We start from the raw sequence: 18,331 nt of genomic DNA, 5'->3' as shown, positions 1-18,331 counted from the left end.
GTGGGGATGTTGGGGGGTGGGGAGGAGGGGGTAGGGAGGTTGGGGGTAGGGAGGTTGGGGGGTGGGGATATAGGGGAAGGGAGGTTGGGGAAGGGAGGTTGGGGGTGGGGAGATAGGGGTAGGGAGGTTGGGGGTGGAGAGGTGGGTATGGGAAGGTTGGGGGTGGATGATATAACTATCATCCATAACCCCTCACCCTCGAGTTAACTATATCAGCACTAATGAAGACTCAAGAAACTGACCAAGATATTGAGACCAATATGGTCGACTGACCCTAAAATTTCACAACATATAATTTAGGGGCACACAATACATCTTCTCACATCCAGACTCATCAAAGCCCTCACAGTATAATTTATTCAGAGATGAGTGACGCTGCTCAATAAACTCGCCCCTCGGGGCAAAATTAAAAATAAAAATTAGAGGAGGGGGAAAGGGGAGGTGGCGGGGCATGGTTGTCAGTCAAGGTCCTCTGCCGGCCTGGTCAAGGCCCTCTGCCGGCCTGGTCAAGGCCCTCTGCCGGCCTGGTCAAGGCCCTCTGCCGGCCTGGTCAAGGCCCTCTGCCGGCCTGGTCAAGGCCCTCTGCCGGCCTGGTCAAGGCCCTCTGCCGGCCTGGTCAAGGCCCTCTACCAGCCTGGCCAAGGCCCTCTGTCAGCCGGTTCAAGGCCCTCTGCCGGTCTGGTCAAGGCCCCCTGCCAGCTGGGTCAAAGCCCCCTGCCTGTCTGGTCAAGCCCCTCTGCCAGCCGGGTCCAGGCCCTCTGCCGGCCTGGTCAAGGCCCTCTGCCGGCCTGGTCAAGGCCCCCTGCCGGCCTGGACAGCCCTGAGTAGTATCCGGCCTCTCAAGCTGAATCCTCAGTGGTGGAGCGAGGCGCCTCTCCGTCAGTGTGCAATTGCTTGCCTAATGGAGGACAGCCAAGAGCTAAGTCCCGCCCACCGGAGATAGCCCCCGGCTACCTTACTATCGGACCAGACAAGACGGCGCGTTTGACGGGAAGAACACAGCAGCCACCGTCTACAATGATCACCTTAGCTGAGGACAAGGTCACCACCTGACCTTGCTCACCCTCTGAACCTCACTGTCTCTCAGGTGTGACTCTGCTACTGTCAACACCGACACACTAGCGACACAGTTCCCTGCGTGAACTGGCGACACTACTTGCATCACTACGTCAAACATTTGAGGTGTTAAGAGGACTGAATCACTGTATAAACATCAGAGGTCCACGGTTATTCAACACCCTCCCAGCAAGCATAAGAAATATTGCCGGAACAACCGTGGACATCTTCAAGAAGAAACTAGATTTATTCCTCCAAGGAGTGCCGGACCAACCGGGCTGTGGTGGGTATGTGGGCCTGCGGGCCGCTCCAAGCAACAGCCTGGTGGACCAAACTCTCACAAGTCAAGCCTGGCCTCGGGCCGGGCTTGGGGAGTAGAAGAACTCCCAGAACCCCATCAACCAGGTATCAACCAACCAGTCCCACACCAGCAGCAGTGACGACGAGGACTGACACTTTGAATGGAGTGAAACATTGTAACGAGAAAGGAAAGAGACCAACAAAGGAACGAGAATAATCACAAGACGCGGGGCAAAAAGAAAATAGGAAGCAATAAAAGGACGCGAGAATGGGGAAGCGATAATTAGAGAGAGATGAAGAGAGGTCTCCCGGGGCGCAGAATTATCTCCTTGTTCCACACACACCATCTCAAGAGATCCTTGTGGCACTGTGGTGGAGGGTGAGGAGAAGCACCGTGGTACCTGATCAACCAGGCTGTGACTCATACGTCAGGCTGCGAGCAGCCTGGTTGACCAGTCCAGCAACGAGGAGGCCTGGTCGACGACCGTACCGCGGGGTCGCTGAGCCCCGAAATCACCTCAAGGTAACCTCAAAGTAAGGTGGGGGAGGGTGAGAGAGGGAGGGAGGGGGTCCAGCTAAGAACAGGTGCCAGCCACCTTCAAGAGGAAGAGTCAGTAATGGAGAGGTTACTTTTACCACTAAGAGAGACACCACAGGGGGGAAAAATACATTAGCGACCTCATTTTGAAGTCGTGGTGAGGGGGGAGCCCCAGACGGGGACCCCTTCCAGGGTACACACTGTACCGTGCCCCCCCCACAACTGTACCGCCTGGACCAGCACTGTACCACACACATATACACGCTGTAAATACGAGAATGACCAATAAAGTCGCTCCATGACGATTTATATAAAAAAATATACGAAAATATTGACAGATGTTCTTTAATGTTTACAAATGTAGGATTGTGAGCCCAGGTAATAATTGGCAACAGATGCCAGCCGGTGAGCGTTGTAACTGGCAAGTCTTGTCGCGGAAATGATCGCTCATGATTTATAGGATCTTATGACAAACAAAAAATCGACGTATAAATCCAATAAGATATTGGGATTTATTGCTAGAAGCGTTAGCAACACGCCAACCAACTGTATTCTGGTTACAGTTAGCATCGGGAAAGACCTGGGTAAATACTGGTGTGGAATTAGGGTTTCTGATTAATGGGACAAACTACCGGGTAACACAACAGACGTGGGGTTGGTGGAGTGTTTCAGGCGTAGGTTAGACACATATGTGAATGAGTATATGTGGATAAAAAATATAAAAATGTAGCTACCTGGTTGATGGGGTTCTGGGAGTTCTTCTACTCCCCAAGCCCGGCCCGAGGCCAGGCTTGACTTGTGAGAGTTTGGTCCAACAGACTGTTGCTTGGAAAGGCCCGCAGGCCCACATACCCACCACAGCTCGGTTGGCCCGGCACTCCTTAAAGAAAATTATCTAGTTTTCTCTTGAAGATGTCCACGGTTGTTCCGGCAATATTTCTCTGCCTATTTTACCGTACCTGAGTACAAGGAATTTATCACTGTTAAACATCATGTTATTTTCTGTTGCCCAGTCGAAAACTTTATTAATATCTGCTTTAAGTTTTTCAATGTCTTCACCAGAGGTAATTTTAATGCTGATTTTTGTTTCATCTGCAAAGGATGAAACGAAGCTGTGACTTATATTTTTGTCTATATCTTATTTGAGAATAAGGAACAGCAGTGGTGCAAGGACTGTACCTTGAGGTACAGGGCTTTTAACTACGCTTGGACTCGATTTTATGTGATTGACTGTAACTCTTTGAGTCCTGTTCGACAGAAAAGTGAGTATCCAGCGTCCTACTTTATCAGTTATTCCCATTGACTTCATTTTGTGTGCTATCACTCCATGGTCACATTTATCAAATGCCTTTGCGAAGTCCGTGTATACCACATCTGCATTCTGTTTTTCTTCTAATGCCTCGGTGATTTTGTCATAGTGTTCAAGTAGCAGTGAGAGGCACGATCTTCCCGCTCGAAATCCATGTTGGCCTGGGTTGTGAAGGTCATTGGTCTCCATGAAACTAGTGACCTAACTCCTGTGCCAATACCTCACAGCTGCCTCACATAGCTGCCTCACATGTGCCAATATCAGCCTTCTGTACTTTCCAATGTTGTTCTTCCCATGTTCTTATATTCAAACAATATTTACTGTTCTTGTTCCTCCTGCTAACTCTACTGTTCTGCTGGTGCTACTGTCCCTCGTACTTCCCCTGCTCTGACAGCTCCTTGCAGAGAACTCAGTCATATCACCAGTGTTTATTAGGACAAGAAATGTCAGTAAATGTTATAAAAGGAACACGCACCCAACACACAGACCAACGTGAACCACACAATGACTAATACCTATTTTCTCTGCTGCTAAACCAGCGAGCTCATTAGCGGCATATACCCTATTAATTAAATATATATATACATATGATGCGATAACGCTCTCTTGCTAAAAAAAAAAAGAGCACAGGGTTCATTCCCAGATTATTTAAAAATCTTAGTCTGTCTCCTGTCTTTTGGTCAGAAAAGGAATACCACAAGTTACACTCAACTGTATCTCCTGTTTCTCAGCCCGCCCTACAGTCACAGTCCAGTCCTACAGTCCTACACTCCAGTCCTACAGTCCTACAGTCCAGTCCTACAGTCCTACAGTCCAGTCCTGCAGTCCAGTCCTACAGTCCTACAGTCCAGTTTCACAGTCCCGCCCTACAACGTGAAGGCAGCCTCCGAACGGCAGCCACAAGGACGCTGCCATTCACGCCTTCCTCATAGTGCCACAAAATAACACACCCGGGTCGATGTAGCTGAAAATAACCGCAGCTTCAGGTCCCTACACATTAGTCACCGGCCCCCACACTCCTCCGCCTTTAACACGTGTGTCACAGGGGAAAAAATGATCGAGCTTTTTCAAGCTTTGACACTAAAGGTCTGATCTCTGACTTTGGTGGCAAGTTCCAAGGGGATCCATTGTCACTGGCCTCCCCCCCCCTCCCCTCTTGTATAGTGCAGAGTGACAGACGCACACACGGACACGAGGGGAAGTTCTTAGGAGGAGAAGGGTGCAGAGGAGGCCAAGGGTAGGGAGTAGAAGAGTAGTGAGGAGCACAAAGGTACAGAGGAAGGAAGGAATTATCAAGAGAAAGCGCCGAGCCATTATGGCTATATAGCACTTGGAAGGGGCCAGGATAAGGATCTGGGATAAGACAGGGGGGGGGGGGAGAAGGAATGGTGTAGGGATGACACGGGAACTTCGCTTCTAACGCTACGCCAGTCCGCCCTCCCACACCCCTCACTGTGACTCTCAGTCTCCCGTCTGTTAGACACTCTCACAACCACTAGCCTGCTCTTCGGGTTACTCCTGCCTGCCTCTACAGTGTGTGTGTGTGTGTGTGTGTGTGTGTGTGTGTGTGTGTGTGTGTGTGTGTGTGTGTGTGTGTGTGTGGTCGCCTTCTATGCGGACCTGGACGTTCTACACTCTTGGTTAGCTAAGTTAATCACGGGGAAACAACCTCTTCTTTTCTTTGATATATAAACAAATACTGATCTTTCTCCTCAGAACCTCAAGTTTTGAGGGTTCTTGTCTTACAGATGAAATGTTTCAAATGTGTTCAGTCCACAAGGCAGCACGATTGTCAGAGACTGAAATACTCTCGGGGTCTATAAGCTTTATGGTTTCATTTTCGAATTTGAGCTCTGGAAGGTCCGGTGGTGGTGGTAGTGGTAGTGGTGGTGGTAGTGGTAGTGGTGTTGGTAGTGGTAGTGGTAGTGGTAATGGTGGTAGTGGTGGTGGTGGTGGTGCTGGGAGGGAGTCAGTCCACCCCTGGACAAATTATACCAGGAATCGTTTAAGAGGACAGACCGTCTCCCACATCTGACCGGATACTGTAAAACCCTCTCAGTGTACACCACACGACCATCCCTACACTCAGTGTACACCACACGACCATCCCTACACTCAGTGTACACCACACAACCATCCCTACACTCAGTGTACACAAGACGACCATCCCTACACTCAGTGTACACCACACGACCATCCCTACACTCAGTGTACACCACACAACCATCCCTACACTCAGTGTACACAAGACGACCATCCCTACACTCAGTGTACACAAGACGACCATCCCTACACTCAGTGTACACAAGACGACCATCCCTACACTCAGTGTACACAAGACGACCATCCCTACACTCAGTGTACACAAGACGACCATCCCTACACTCAGTGTACACAAGACGACCATCCCTACACTCAGAACACGAATTAAACGGAATTAAAAATAACTCTGCCTCCTTAAATGAGAATCGAACCCCCCTAACATCAAAACTATCACTCCTGTATGACGTCCACTCCACCACTGCATACAGAGAGTGATTGAATGATGAAGATTAAGCCACCCAAGAGGTTGCACGGGCATGAATAAACGGTAATGCATTAGACAACTTCGTTAGCGTTAGTTTAAAGAATGCCAGAAACTCCTCTCCTCCACCTCACACTAAGAATTTCAACTCATTAAATCACATGAAATGCCGAGGAAGGGGAAAAATGGCGGACCAAAGTGAGAAGAGATTAATTCAGGGTTGTGATGTCGAGTCGAGTTTCATAATGGAAACCATTTTAATTACAAGGTCCGGGAAAAAAAGATCTAGAGAGAATGGCCGGATAACAGGGGCCACCCTCGACCCCAAAAAATTTAATCCTTTGATGAAAAATGTAAAAAAAAAAAGTATTTAAAGGGAATACCAGTATCGGCTTATTCAATTATCGCATTTTTTTTTTTTTACTTTTGAGCGGAGTTGGGTTCTCAGCTTTTCGTGTGTTGTGTCATGTGTTTCATGTGTCGTCGGGTTCATGTGTAGTCTGTGAGTCACATGTCTGGCGTCTGTCACATGTGCCATGTCATGTGTTATCTTTGACATGTGTTGTTTGTACCATGTTGTGTTTCTGTGATGTGGCATCTGTGTCACGTGTCGCTTGTATTGTGTTTATCTTCTGTTGCCTGTGTCATGGGACATCTGTCATGTGTCCCCTGTTACCTGTGCCATGGGGGCACCTGTCATGTGTCCCCTCTGTTGCCTGTGTCATGGGGGCACCTGTCATGTGTCCCCTGTTACCTGTGTCTTGGTACATCTGTCATGTTTGTTTCAAGCATCCGGTATATATATATATATATATATATATATATATATATATATATATATATATATATATATATATATATATATATATATATATATATATATATATATATTCCCTCTCCCACCACCCTTCGCCACCCACCTTCCTCTCCCATACACCCATGTACTCCTCTCATCCAAGCACATTCAAACTCCACAAATCGCAGCTGTAAAAGTTTAATGGGTCAGGTTGCAAAAGTTGAATGGGACTGATAACCCCGCGAGAGACCTGCTCTCTCCCACACCCAACCCTTCACACCTCCCCAGAACACATGTGTCGCCTGGCTTATGTGTTTTCATATATATATATATATATATATATATATATATATATATATATATATATATATATATATATATATATATATATATATATATATATGTCGTACCTAATAGCCAGAACGCACTTCTCAGCCTACTATGCAAGGCCCGATTTGCCTAATAAGCCAAGTTTTCCTGAATTAATATATTTTACTATAATTTTTTTCTTATGAAATGATAAAGCTACCCATTCTCATTATGTATGAGGTCAATTTTTTTTTATTGGAGTTAAAATTAACGTAGATATATGACCAAACCTAACCAACCCTTCCTAACCTAACCTAACCTATCTCTATAGGTTAGGTTAGGTTAGGTAGCCGAAAAAGTTAGGTTAGGTTAGGTTAGGTAGGTTAGGTAGTCGAAAAACAATTAATTCGTGAAAACTTGGCTTATTAGGCAAATTAGGCCTTGCAATGTAGGCTGAGAAGTGCGTTCTGGCTATTAGGTACGACATATATATATATATATATATATATATATATATATATATATATATGTCGTACCTAGTAGCCAGAACGCACTTCTCTGCCTACTATGCAAGGCCCGATTTGCCTAATAAGAAAAGTTTTCATGAATTAATTATTTTTCGACTACCTAACCTACCTAACCTAACCTAACCTAACTTTTTCGGCTACCTAACTTAACCTAACCTATAAAGATAGGTTAGGTTAGGTTAGGTAGGGTTGGTTAGGTTCGGTCATATATCTACGTTAATTTTAACTCCAATAAATTTTTTTTTACCTCATACGTAATAAAATGGGTAGCTTTATCATTTCATAAGAAAAAAAATTGAGAAAATATATTAATTCAGGAAAACTTGGCTTATTAGGCAAATCGGGTCTTGCAAAGTAGGCTGAGAAGTGCGTTCTGGCTACTAGGTACGACATATATATATATATATATATATATATATATATATATATATATATATATATATATATATATATATATGTCGTACCTAATAGCCAGAACGTACTTATCAGCCTACTATTCAAGGCCCGATTTGCCTAATAAGCCAAGTTTTCATGAATTAATGTTTTTTCGACTACCTAACCTACCTAACCTAACCTAACCTAACTTTTTCTGCTACCTAACCGAACCTAACCTATGAAGATAGGTTAGGTTAGGTTAGGTAGGGTTGGTTAGGTTCGGTCATATATCTACGTTAATTTTAACTCCATTAAAAAAAAATTGACCTCATACATAATGAAATGGGTAGCTTTATCATTTCGTAAGAAAAAAACTAGAGAAAACATATTAATTCATGAAAACTTGGCTTATTAGGCAAATCGGGCCTTGCATTGTAGGCTGATAAGTGCGTTCTGGCTACTAGGTACGACATATATATATATATATATATATATATATATATATATATATATATATATATATATATATATATATATATATATATATATATATATATATATATGACACTATTAGTGTCATAATAATCATATCATGACGGATTGCAAGCAATTAAGAGTGAGTGTCATTAGAAAAGATGACGTGACTGTAACACCTCACATGACGCAATTAACACCTGGCGTGACGCAATTAACACCTGGTGTGACGCGAGTAACAGGTCAGCTTGGAGCTCTGTTGGCACAACTTCCCGCGTCTCACATGTTTAGAAATGTAACCAGAATATAGGCTCTGGAGTTGTATATGTCGAGTCTCATATGTCGAGCCCGTTATGCAACACATGTGACTCCTTCTTGACAGGACTTATGCCACACACGTGACCCCTCCATGACAGGACTTATGCCAGACATGTGACTCCTCCATGACAGGACTTATGCCACACACGTGACTCCTACATGACAGGACTTATGCCACACATGTGATCCGTCTACTTCAATGAGGTTGTTCAGTCACATGTCAGGTCAATACTTCAGTCACCCGGTCTATTCCTAAGTTAAAGTAAAGTCCAAATTTCATTTGTCAGTAAAGTCTAAGTTTAGGTAATAATCAAAATTTCAATCATAAACAAAATCAAAGTTTCAGTACTCATCAAAGTTCAAATTTCTGTCATAGCGTCAGTCAAAGCTTCAATAAGTCACACCCAAGCCACACCACCCAAGCCACACCACCCAAGCCACACCACACACAAACTACACCACACAAGCTACATCACCCAAGCCACACCACACAAGCCACACCACACAAGCCACACCACACAAGCCACACCACCCAAGCCACACCACACACAAACTACACCACACAAGCTACATCACACAAGACACACCACACAAGCCACACCATACAAGCCACACCACACATAAGCCACACCACACAAGCCACACCACACAAGCCACACCACACATAAGCCACACCACACATAAGCCACACCACACATAAGCCACACCACACATAAGCCACACCACACACAAGCCACACCACATACAAGCCACACCACACAAGCCACACCACACAAGCCACACCACACATAAGCCACACCACACATAAGCCACACCACACACAAGCCACACCACACATAAGCCACACCTCACAAGCCACACCACACAAGCCACACCACACAAGCCACACCACACATAAGCCACACCACACATAAGCCACACCACACATAAGCCACACCACACACAAGCCACACCACACATAAGCCACACCACACAAGCCACACCACACATAAGCCACACCACACACAAGCCACACCACACAAGCCACACCACACATAAGCCACACCACACACAAGCCACACCACACAAGCCACACCACACATAAGCCACACCACACACAAGCCACACCACACACAAGCCACACCACAGTGACCACTTCAGAATTCACCATTTAATACCAGTCATAAAGTCTAATGAAATATGCTTGGAACAAAAAATAGAACGAGAGAGAGAGAGAGAGAGAGAGAGAGAGAGAGAGAGAGAGAGAGAGAGAGAGAGAGAGAGAGAGAGAGAGAGAGAGAGAGAGAGAGAAAAAGGGTCATAACTCCAATGTAACGTACAGGACCAAAAAATACAAAACTGGGTGATAGATGTCTCCAATCGGATCTGCAGGTAAAAACTCCAGAGATATATTAGACAGAGTTGCAATAAGCCGTAATGACACACCAGTCTGGTCGAGTATGAGCACCAGTGTGCGAGGGTCAGTCAGGGCCAACCCCTGACCAATCTTGAGGAGGTTATCTTGAGATGACTTCGGGGCTTAACGTCCCCGCGGCCCGGTCCTCGACCAGGCCTCTTTTCTGTTATACACCCCCCTGGAAGCAGCCCGTAGCAGCTGTCTAACTCCCAGGTACCTATTTACTGCTAGGCGAACAGGGGCATCAGTGATGTAAGAAACATTTTGCCCATTTGTCTCCGCCTCCACCGGGGATCGAACCCGGAAGCTCAGAACTACGAATCCGAAGCGCTGTCCACCCAGCTGTCAGGTAAACCTCTTTCTCTTTCCCTAATCATAGCGGCTTTGTTTACACTGATTAATGTTTAAATATTATTGTTATAAACACCCACGTAGTACTTCGGAGCTTATATACTCTGTTTAATAAATGTAAACAAAGCCGCCATCATTTGAGGAAAGATGTAGAGGTTTCGTAAGTGGTGGCGTAAATGCTTAGTAAGTGGTGGCCTGGGTGCACCCCGACCACTTCACCCCAGCGAGGCACCTCCAAGGGACGCGGCATCAATCAGGCTCCGCTCGTCTAAATTAATCAAAATGCCATTTACATTATCTAATGGCGCCATTAGATCCGCGAGACACGGCGCGTCCGGGGGAACAGGTTCCTCTCCTAGACCCGCTCCCCTGCTCACCCGTGGCCCCTCTACTCCACCCTGAGTTAAGGGTCATGTTAGCGTGCACCCGAGGAGAGTGATAAAGTGTTATATGCACTATTTACTCGCTATAAGATGTCATGATACCCAAGATGAATCACACACCCCTTGTTCTCAGGCGCCGGGAAGCCAAGGTACAGTCAGGTAATTATGATAAATAGCCAAGCCCTTAGAAGGAATATGAAGACAAGGAGCCGCGAGACGAGGAAGATGGGGGTAAGGGGGGACGGTGCCCGACCATAGGGGATCGAATACCGGCCCTGCAAGCATGAAGGGTCGTCGCTCTATCGACCAGTCCAAGAAGCTGGAGGGAAGGCCAAGGGGGTATACCCTGGATACACAAACCGAAACCGTCTCTATTTTCCGCTTGTTACAACTTGTAATAAAGTTGTTACATTTTGGCTTAACGTATTTATGACGTATTAGAACGTTGTTACAACTTGCTTTATTGGTTGTTATAACTGGTTAGGAAGTGTTAAAACTTGTTCGAACGTTGTACCAACGTCGTAGTTTCGGTGTGTGTTTGGCGGATAATACCGTAAAAGCAGGTCTTAATATTGCCTCAAGCTTCACTGTTCAGGAACTTGCACTCACTTAATTGTGTAAGCCTAATTGTGCTTGCGATGGGTTGAGCGCTGGCTCTTTGGTCCCGCCTCTCAACTGTCAATCAACTGATTGTGTGATCTCGGAGATGTATTCAGTGTTTACATAGTCGCCAGATTAACTTAGAGGTATTGAGACAGTCAATAAGAACAGAGAATAAACTCAGTTGTGGTAGTCAGTGTGTCACTGGTGGTAGTTATCGTGTCACTGGTGGTAGTTATCGTGTCACTGGTGGTAGTTATCGTGCCACTGGTGGTAGTTATCGTGTCACTGGTGGTAGTTATCGTGCCACTGGTGGTAGTTATCGTGTCACCGATGGCAGTTATTGTGTCATCAGTGGTAACTATCGGATTACTATTACTGCTAGTAGCTATCGTGTCACTGATGATAACCACGACTACAATAGTGGTATAAACACTACCACAATGGTGGTAGCTATCATACACTACAACGATAACGAGCAAAACCACCAAACAAATTCAACGATCGACATTAACAATAACCACCCGCCCCCCCCCCCATAAAAAAAAAGCCAAACGACCTATACTGAACAAGAGACAAGGTCAAAGTTCACCACACGCCGCTGTCATTGTCTTGTCCCAGAGTTTTTGACCTTAGGTCAAGCATACGTCTATAATGCGACGTGCTATGATGAGGGCGAAGAAGGAGATTGGAGGGAGAGGGAAGCATAGGAGAGCGCAATACGGATGAGAGAAGAAATAGACATGGACAGATAGATAGATAGAATGATAGAGCGAGAACTAGATGGGGTAATAATAACTTTAATTTATATATATAAGAAAATATAGGTTTCTGAATACACAGGACGGTCGACCCCCACAGACGCATTCATAAATTTTGACATGCTGTTCATTCAAAAAGGGAATTTTCTCAAATATAAATTAATATTATAACATATTTGCATATTGTGCATATATAGGCATAGGTTAGGTTAGGTACAAGTGATGACAGTTGCAGGGTCTTTGGGGGGTCAGTTGCTGGATGGACCAGCAGAGTGAGGCCAGGTTGTGTGACTGGTGGCTGAAGCATTTTTCAGTCATTAACAGCAGGTTTGGCGGCTTTATTAACGAGCCTCTGGGCCTTGTTATTATGAGGACGGGGGCTGTAAATCACTCATACTCTCCACCCACTCAGCGCACACACACAGTCTTCACTACCGAGTCATCTATCATGTTAAGGTGGGGCGCCTGATAGCAAAAATGTGTACTGATATGTGAAGTGATACATATCAGTACACATATGTTTCAGAACGCTATTAAAAAATGGGGGAGGGGGGTCTTCTTCCCGTCTATCTTAATGAGCGGCGAGACGGGGTGTGCGATCTCGCACTACCCGTCAACTGCTACAACTCAAAGAGAGTTGTATATTAGAGGGGTGGACTGTTCTCCCGTCATTACCTGACCTGCCCCCAGGTCCTGTCCGCCCGACAGGAACCCGTCTTGAGGCTAGGCTCGTCCAGGCGGCGTCCGACCCCCCCTACATAGTTCCTGGACTAAAGATACAGTCATCAAGCCGGCGTATGTTCAGTATACGGGGATACAATAAGGGGGACATGTTCAGTATGTCCCTTTAGTACAAACTCCTTCAGGACAATCGACTTGAGAATGGTCCAGGACGGACCGAGACGTCGACGTCTCTTCACTTTCTAAATGTAGTTTAGTCAATATTTTTCAGCCACATTATTGTGACTCCTCATCTGCAAACCCCCCTTACTAATCTCCCTTGCTTCCCCCTCACCAATCCGGTCCCCCCTCCCCCCCTCCGCTCCCCCCTCACCCCTCCAACCTCCCCCACTCCTAACCCCCACCCATTTACCAATCCTACTCCCCCTTCATCCCCTCCTGCTCCCCCAACGTTGATGGGGGGGGGGGGAAGAGCATCAATCAAGCAGAACAGTGAGCCAGCGCTAAATACCCCTTAATCAAGACCGGGGCCGCGTTCGAGCGGTCACCAGTCCAATCAGAAGCCAGAGATTAATTATCGACTGCGGCCTGTCTAGGCAGCTCCCTCGTGGCCCGAATGTTACAGAACAGTTAACCAAAAAAAATTACGTAATCGTCTTAAAATTTAGAATTGATAAATGATGTGTTCTCTCCCTGTGTGTGCCCCTCTGACGCTGCGGATATATCAAACCTAACACAACGATGGCGATACAGAAACAGAATCATCTGCCCATAAGGGAAGTCACAGACCAGAGGTGATCTTGAGGTTATCTTGAGATGATGTCGGGGCTTAGCGTCCTCGCGGCCCAGTCCTCGCTTAGTGTGAGGTCACAGACCACAAGTGGCGCTTAGTGTGAGGTCACCGGCCTGAAACTAACGTAAAAAATACAACTATTTTCCCCCTAACCAGAAATGCTTCGCACCATCACCACCTAACCTCTCGAGGCCCGTTCATGGAAAGCGTATATTTTACAGTGCATTAATTTTTACTAATGCGTCACAAATTTAACGTTCTGGTCGATTTCGTGAAAAATGCGACACATTGTGTGAGAGAACCGTGTGTGTCTCACCAGGGGGGAGGGGGATGCTGAGAGTTGGGGAACATCTCAGGTAACTCTGGGAGATAATAGGGTTGGAACTCTTAGAGATAATGGGACTGTCTTTCCCCATTATCTCGTCAGGGATTCCTACTGCTCAATAGGGTTATGGGAGTGAATGAGACGAAGGATTGATGAGAGCTAAGAGAGGGGTGTGAGGGAGTGGATTAATAGTGTGTAAGGGAATGGATTAATGGTGTAAATAGGGAGTGGATTAATGGAGATGTAAGGGAGTTGATTAAAAGGATGCAAAGGAGTCGATTAATGGTGCGTAAGGAAATGAATTAATGATGAATTAGGGTGTGGATTGATGGGATGTAATGGAGTGGATTAATGGGGAGAAGTTAATGGGATGGGAACAGTTTAGGCACTTGAAAACATCTTTGGAGGGGTAGAAATAGCCTAAGCTACACCATCCCTTTGAGATGTGGTTCTTATCTCAATAAGCATACTTGAACTTGAAAACATTTGTAATTACAAAAGAATACACAAAATTTGGGGTGTGGGCTGAGATATACAAACATATACATATATATATATATATATATATATATATATATATATATATATATATATATATATATATATATATATATATATATATATTGTATACACAATATATATATAGGTCGTTGTATACACAACACCTCGCTGTATAAGGAGAGGCAGTACACAAGGACCTCGCTGTATGAGGAGAGGCAGTACACAAGGACCTCGCTGTATGAGGAGAGGCAGTATACAAGGACCTCGCTGTATGAGGAGAGGCAGTATACAAGGACCTCGCTGTATGAGGAGAGGCAGTATACAAGGACCTCGCTGTATGAGGAGAGGCAGTATACAAGGACCTCGCTGAATGAGGAGAGGCAGTATACAAGGACCTCGCTGTATGAGGAGAGGCAGTATACAAGGACCTCGCTGTATGAGGAGAGGCAGTATACAAGGACCTCGCTGTATGAGGAGAGGCAGTATACAAGGACCTCGCTGTATGAGGAGAGGCAGTATACAAGGACCTCGCTGTATGAGGAGAGGCAGTATACAAGGACCTCGCTGTATGAGGAGAGGCAGTATACAAGGACCTCGCTGTATGAGGAGAGGCAGTATACAAGGACCTCGCTGTATGAGGAGAGGCAGTATACAAGGACCTCGCTGTATGAGGAGAGGCAGTACACAAGGACCTCGCTGTATGAGGAGAGGCAGTACACAAGGACCTCGCTGTATGAGGAGAGGCAGTACACAAGGACCTCGCTGTATGAGGAGAGGCAGTATACAAGGACCTCGCTGTATGAGGAGAGGCAGTATACAAGGACCTCGCTGTATGAGGAGAGGCAGTATACAAGGACCTCGCTGTATGAGGAGAGGCAGTATACAAGGACCTCGCTGTATGAGGAGAGGCAGTATACAAGGACCTCGCTGTATGAGGAGAGGCAGTATACAAGGACCTCGCTGTATGAGGAGAGGCAGTATACAAGGACCTCGCTGTATGAGGAGAGGCAGTATACAAGGACCTCGCTGTATGAGGAGAGGCAGTATACAAGGACCTCGCTGTATGAGGAGAGGCAGTATACAAGGACCTCGCTGTATGAGGAGAGGCAGTATACAAGGACCTCGCTGTATGAGGAGAGGCAGTATACAAGGACCTCGCTGTATGAGGAGAGGCAGTACACAAGGACCTCGCTGTATGAGGAGAGGCAGTACACAAGGACCTCGCTGTATGAGGAGAGGCAGTACACAAGGACCTCGCTGTATGAGGAGAGGCAGTATACAAGGACCTCGCTGTATGAGGAGAGGCAGTATACAAGGACCTCGCTGTATGAGGAGAGGCAGTATACAAGGACCTCGCTGTATAAGGAGAGGCAGTACACAAGGACCTCGCTGTATGAGGAGAGGCAGTATACAAGGACCTCGCTGTATGAGGAGAGGCAGTATACAAGGACCTCGCTGTATGAGGAGAGGCAGTACACAAGGACCTCGCTGTATGAGGAGAGGCAGTATACAAGGACCTCGCTGTATGAGGAGAGGCAGTACACAAGGACCTCGCTGTATGAGGGGAGGCAGTATACAAGGACCTCGCTGTATGAGGAGAGGCAGTACACAACACCTCGCTGTGTGAGGAGAGGCAGTATACAAGGACCTCGCTGTATGAGGAGAGGCAGTACACAACACCTCGCTGTATGAGAGGCAGTATACAAGGACCTCGCTGTATGAGGAGAGGCAGTATACAAGGACCTCGCTGTATGAGGAGAGGCAGTACACAAGGACCTCGCTGTATGAGGGGAGGCAGTATACAAGGACCTCGCTGTATGAGGAGAGGCAGTACACAACACCTCGCTGTGTGAGGAGAGGCAGTATACAAGGACCTCGCTGTATGAGGAGAGGCAGTATACAAGGACCTCGCTGTATGAGGAGAGGCAGTACACAAGGACCTCGCTGTGTGAGGAGAGGCAGTACACAAGGACCTCGCTGTGTGAGGAGAGGCAGTACACAAGGACCTCGCCCACTCACCTGTCACCTATGCTCTTCACCGCAAGCTTCCGTCAACAAAAGGGAATTGTTAGCCTCCTGTTCCATCGCCATTTTTACACTCTCGCCCATCTCCCCCTTCCACAAATCTCTCAACTAAGCTTCCCCTTCCCTTTCCTAAACGCTCTTTACTTTTTCCCCCTCTCCTTCCTTCCTTCCCGTTCACATTGCCCCTCTCTACAGCTCTCGCCTCACTCTAGCCTTTAGAGGAAAAATTTTAAATGGGGTTTTAACTTAGGTTCTTTGTGCCTCTAGTGTCTCTTTCTCTCTATATATTTTGGTTATTTATTGTCACGTATCGTCTTTCGCTCTTTGCTCTTCACCCAGTTCCCTCACCACCTCTCTTCCCTCACTATCTCACTAACCTCTCTCACCTCATTAAATGTTTTTCTCCTCTCAATCTTTATCTTTTTTTTATACGAGTCGCTTCCCTCTTCTTACAACCATTCTTCCCCTCCTTCAGCGGTCTCTTCCACCCCCCCTTCTCCCTCCCACTCCACTTCCCTCCCACTTCGAGGTCACTCCATCTCATTTGCCTGGTGTCATTGGAAATTAATGAGGGAGGGGAATGTACGGCCTTCCGAACGCTAAAGTGGACGTCAACCTTGACAACATTTCACTAAGTGTAAGCCTATGGACAGTATTATACAGCGTGTAGGTCTATTGCGATACCTTGATTTATTTACCACAAAACTCTTCCTTATAGCACACCTGACCCTCATGACACACCTAACCCTCATGACACACCTGACCTTCATGGCACACCTGACCTTAATGGCACACCTGACCTTCATGACACACCTGACCTTCATGACACACCTGACCTTAATGGCACACCTGACCTTCATGACACACCTGACCTTCATGACACACCTGACCTTCATGGCACACCTGACCTTAATGGCACACCTGACCTTCATGACACACCTGACCTTCATGACACACCTGACCTTCATGGCACACCTGACCTTAATGGCACACCTGACCTTCATGGCACACCTGACCTTCATGACACACCTGAACTTTATGGCACACCTGACCTTAATGACACACCTGACCTTCATGACACCTGACCTTCATGGCACACATGACCTTCATGGCACACCTGACCTTCATGACACACCTGACCTTCATGACACACCTGACCTTAATGGCACACCTGAGAAACTTTGTATGCATTAGGCAACTGGTGAACCATCCTACATCAACCATGTATGTTACAAATTCCAATCCTTCGAACCTTTAATCCTAAGAGTTAATCCTAAGTTTAATCCTAAGAGTTTGTCAATAATCTTTCCTTGTGGAACCCTTAACTGTCCCTCTGTGTGTGTCATAAACAGGTTCCTTGACACCGTGATCCAGCCTCTGTGTCATAAACAGGTTCCTTGACACCGTGATCCAGCCTCTGTGTCATAAACAGGTTCCTTGACACCGTGATCCAGCCTCTGTGTCATAAACAGGTTCCTTGACACCGTGATCCAGCCTCTGTGTCATAAACAGGTTCCTTGACACCGTGATCCAGCCTCTGTGTCATAAACAGGTTCCTTGACACCGTGATCCAGCCTCTGTGTCATAAAATAGGTTCCTTGACACCTCTGACCTTCCATGTGTCATACAGTGCCAAGTTACAAACCCAGCATTTTACACCCTCGACCGTCCATCCATTAGGTCGAAAGTTATCTATGAACCGAGTGGAATAAAACACTCACTCAGGCACCGCTGACCTGAACAGCGTCATAAAGCTCTTCCTCTGGCACAGCTGACCGGTCCTGGGTGCCATAAAATGCTGCTCTTGGCACCGAAGCCCCGCCCGCTGATAACACAAGGCACTCGGCCACCTCCACTTCTGGCACTCCGAGGAGTCTCCGCACATAGAGCCAATCACCATAAAACTGACGGCGACTCGGGCGTGTGGTGATGGTTGTGATGATGGTGATGGTGTCGGCGATGGTGGTATTGGTGTGATGCAGGTGGTGG

General features: G+C 46.5%; 1 protein-coding gene across 1 annotated transcript; it reads right to left on the bottom strand.

Annotated features, from left to right (window-relative positions):
* Positions 1-207: 207 nt before the first annotated feature.
* Positions 208-17,112, bottom strand: LOC138367778 (uncharacterized). The gene is made up of 3 exons (XM_069329741.1): positions 17,107-17,112; positions 14,507-15,969; positions 208-274 (listed from the first exon to the last, which is right to left on the bottom strand). The coding sequence occupies exons 1-3, from the start codon at positions 17,110-17,112 to the stop codon at positions 208-210; spliced, it is 1,536 nt and encodes a 511-aa protein (XP_069185842.1).
* Positions 17,113-18,331: the final 1,219 nt, after the last annotated feature.

The sequence above is a fragment of the Procambarus clarkii genome, chromosome 23, assembly GCF_040958095.1.
Source record: "Procambarus clarkii isolate CNS0578487 chromosome 23, FALCON_Pclarkii_2.0, whole genome shotgun sequence".
Taxonomy (NCBI): Eukaryota; Metazoa; Arthropoda; class Malacostraca; order Decapoda; family Cambaridae; genus Procambarus; species Procambarus clarkii.
Note: the sequence above shows the minus strand (reverse complement) of the source record. Positions and strands in the feature narration are given on the sequence as shown.

Excerpts from the sequence above, each read along its gene's own strand:
- LOC138367778 (XM_069329741.1), bottom strand. Across the intron at positions 275-14,506 it reads TCATACAGCGAGGTCCTTGT|GGTCAGTCGACCATATTGGT; the intron begins GTACTGCCTCTC and ends GTGAAATTTTAG.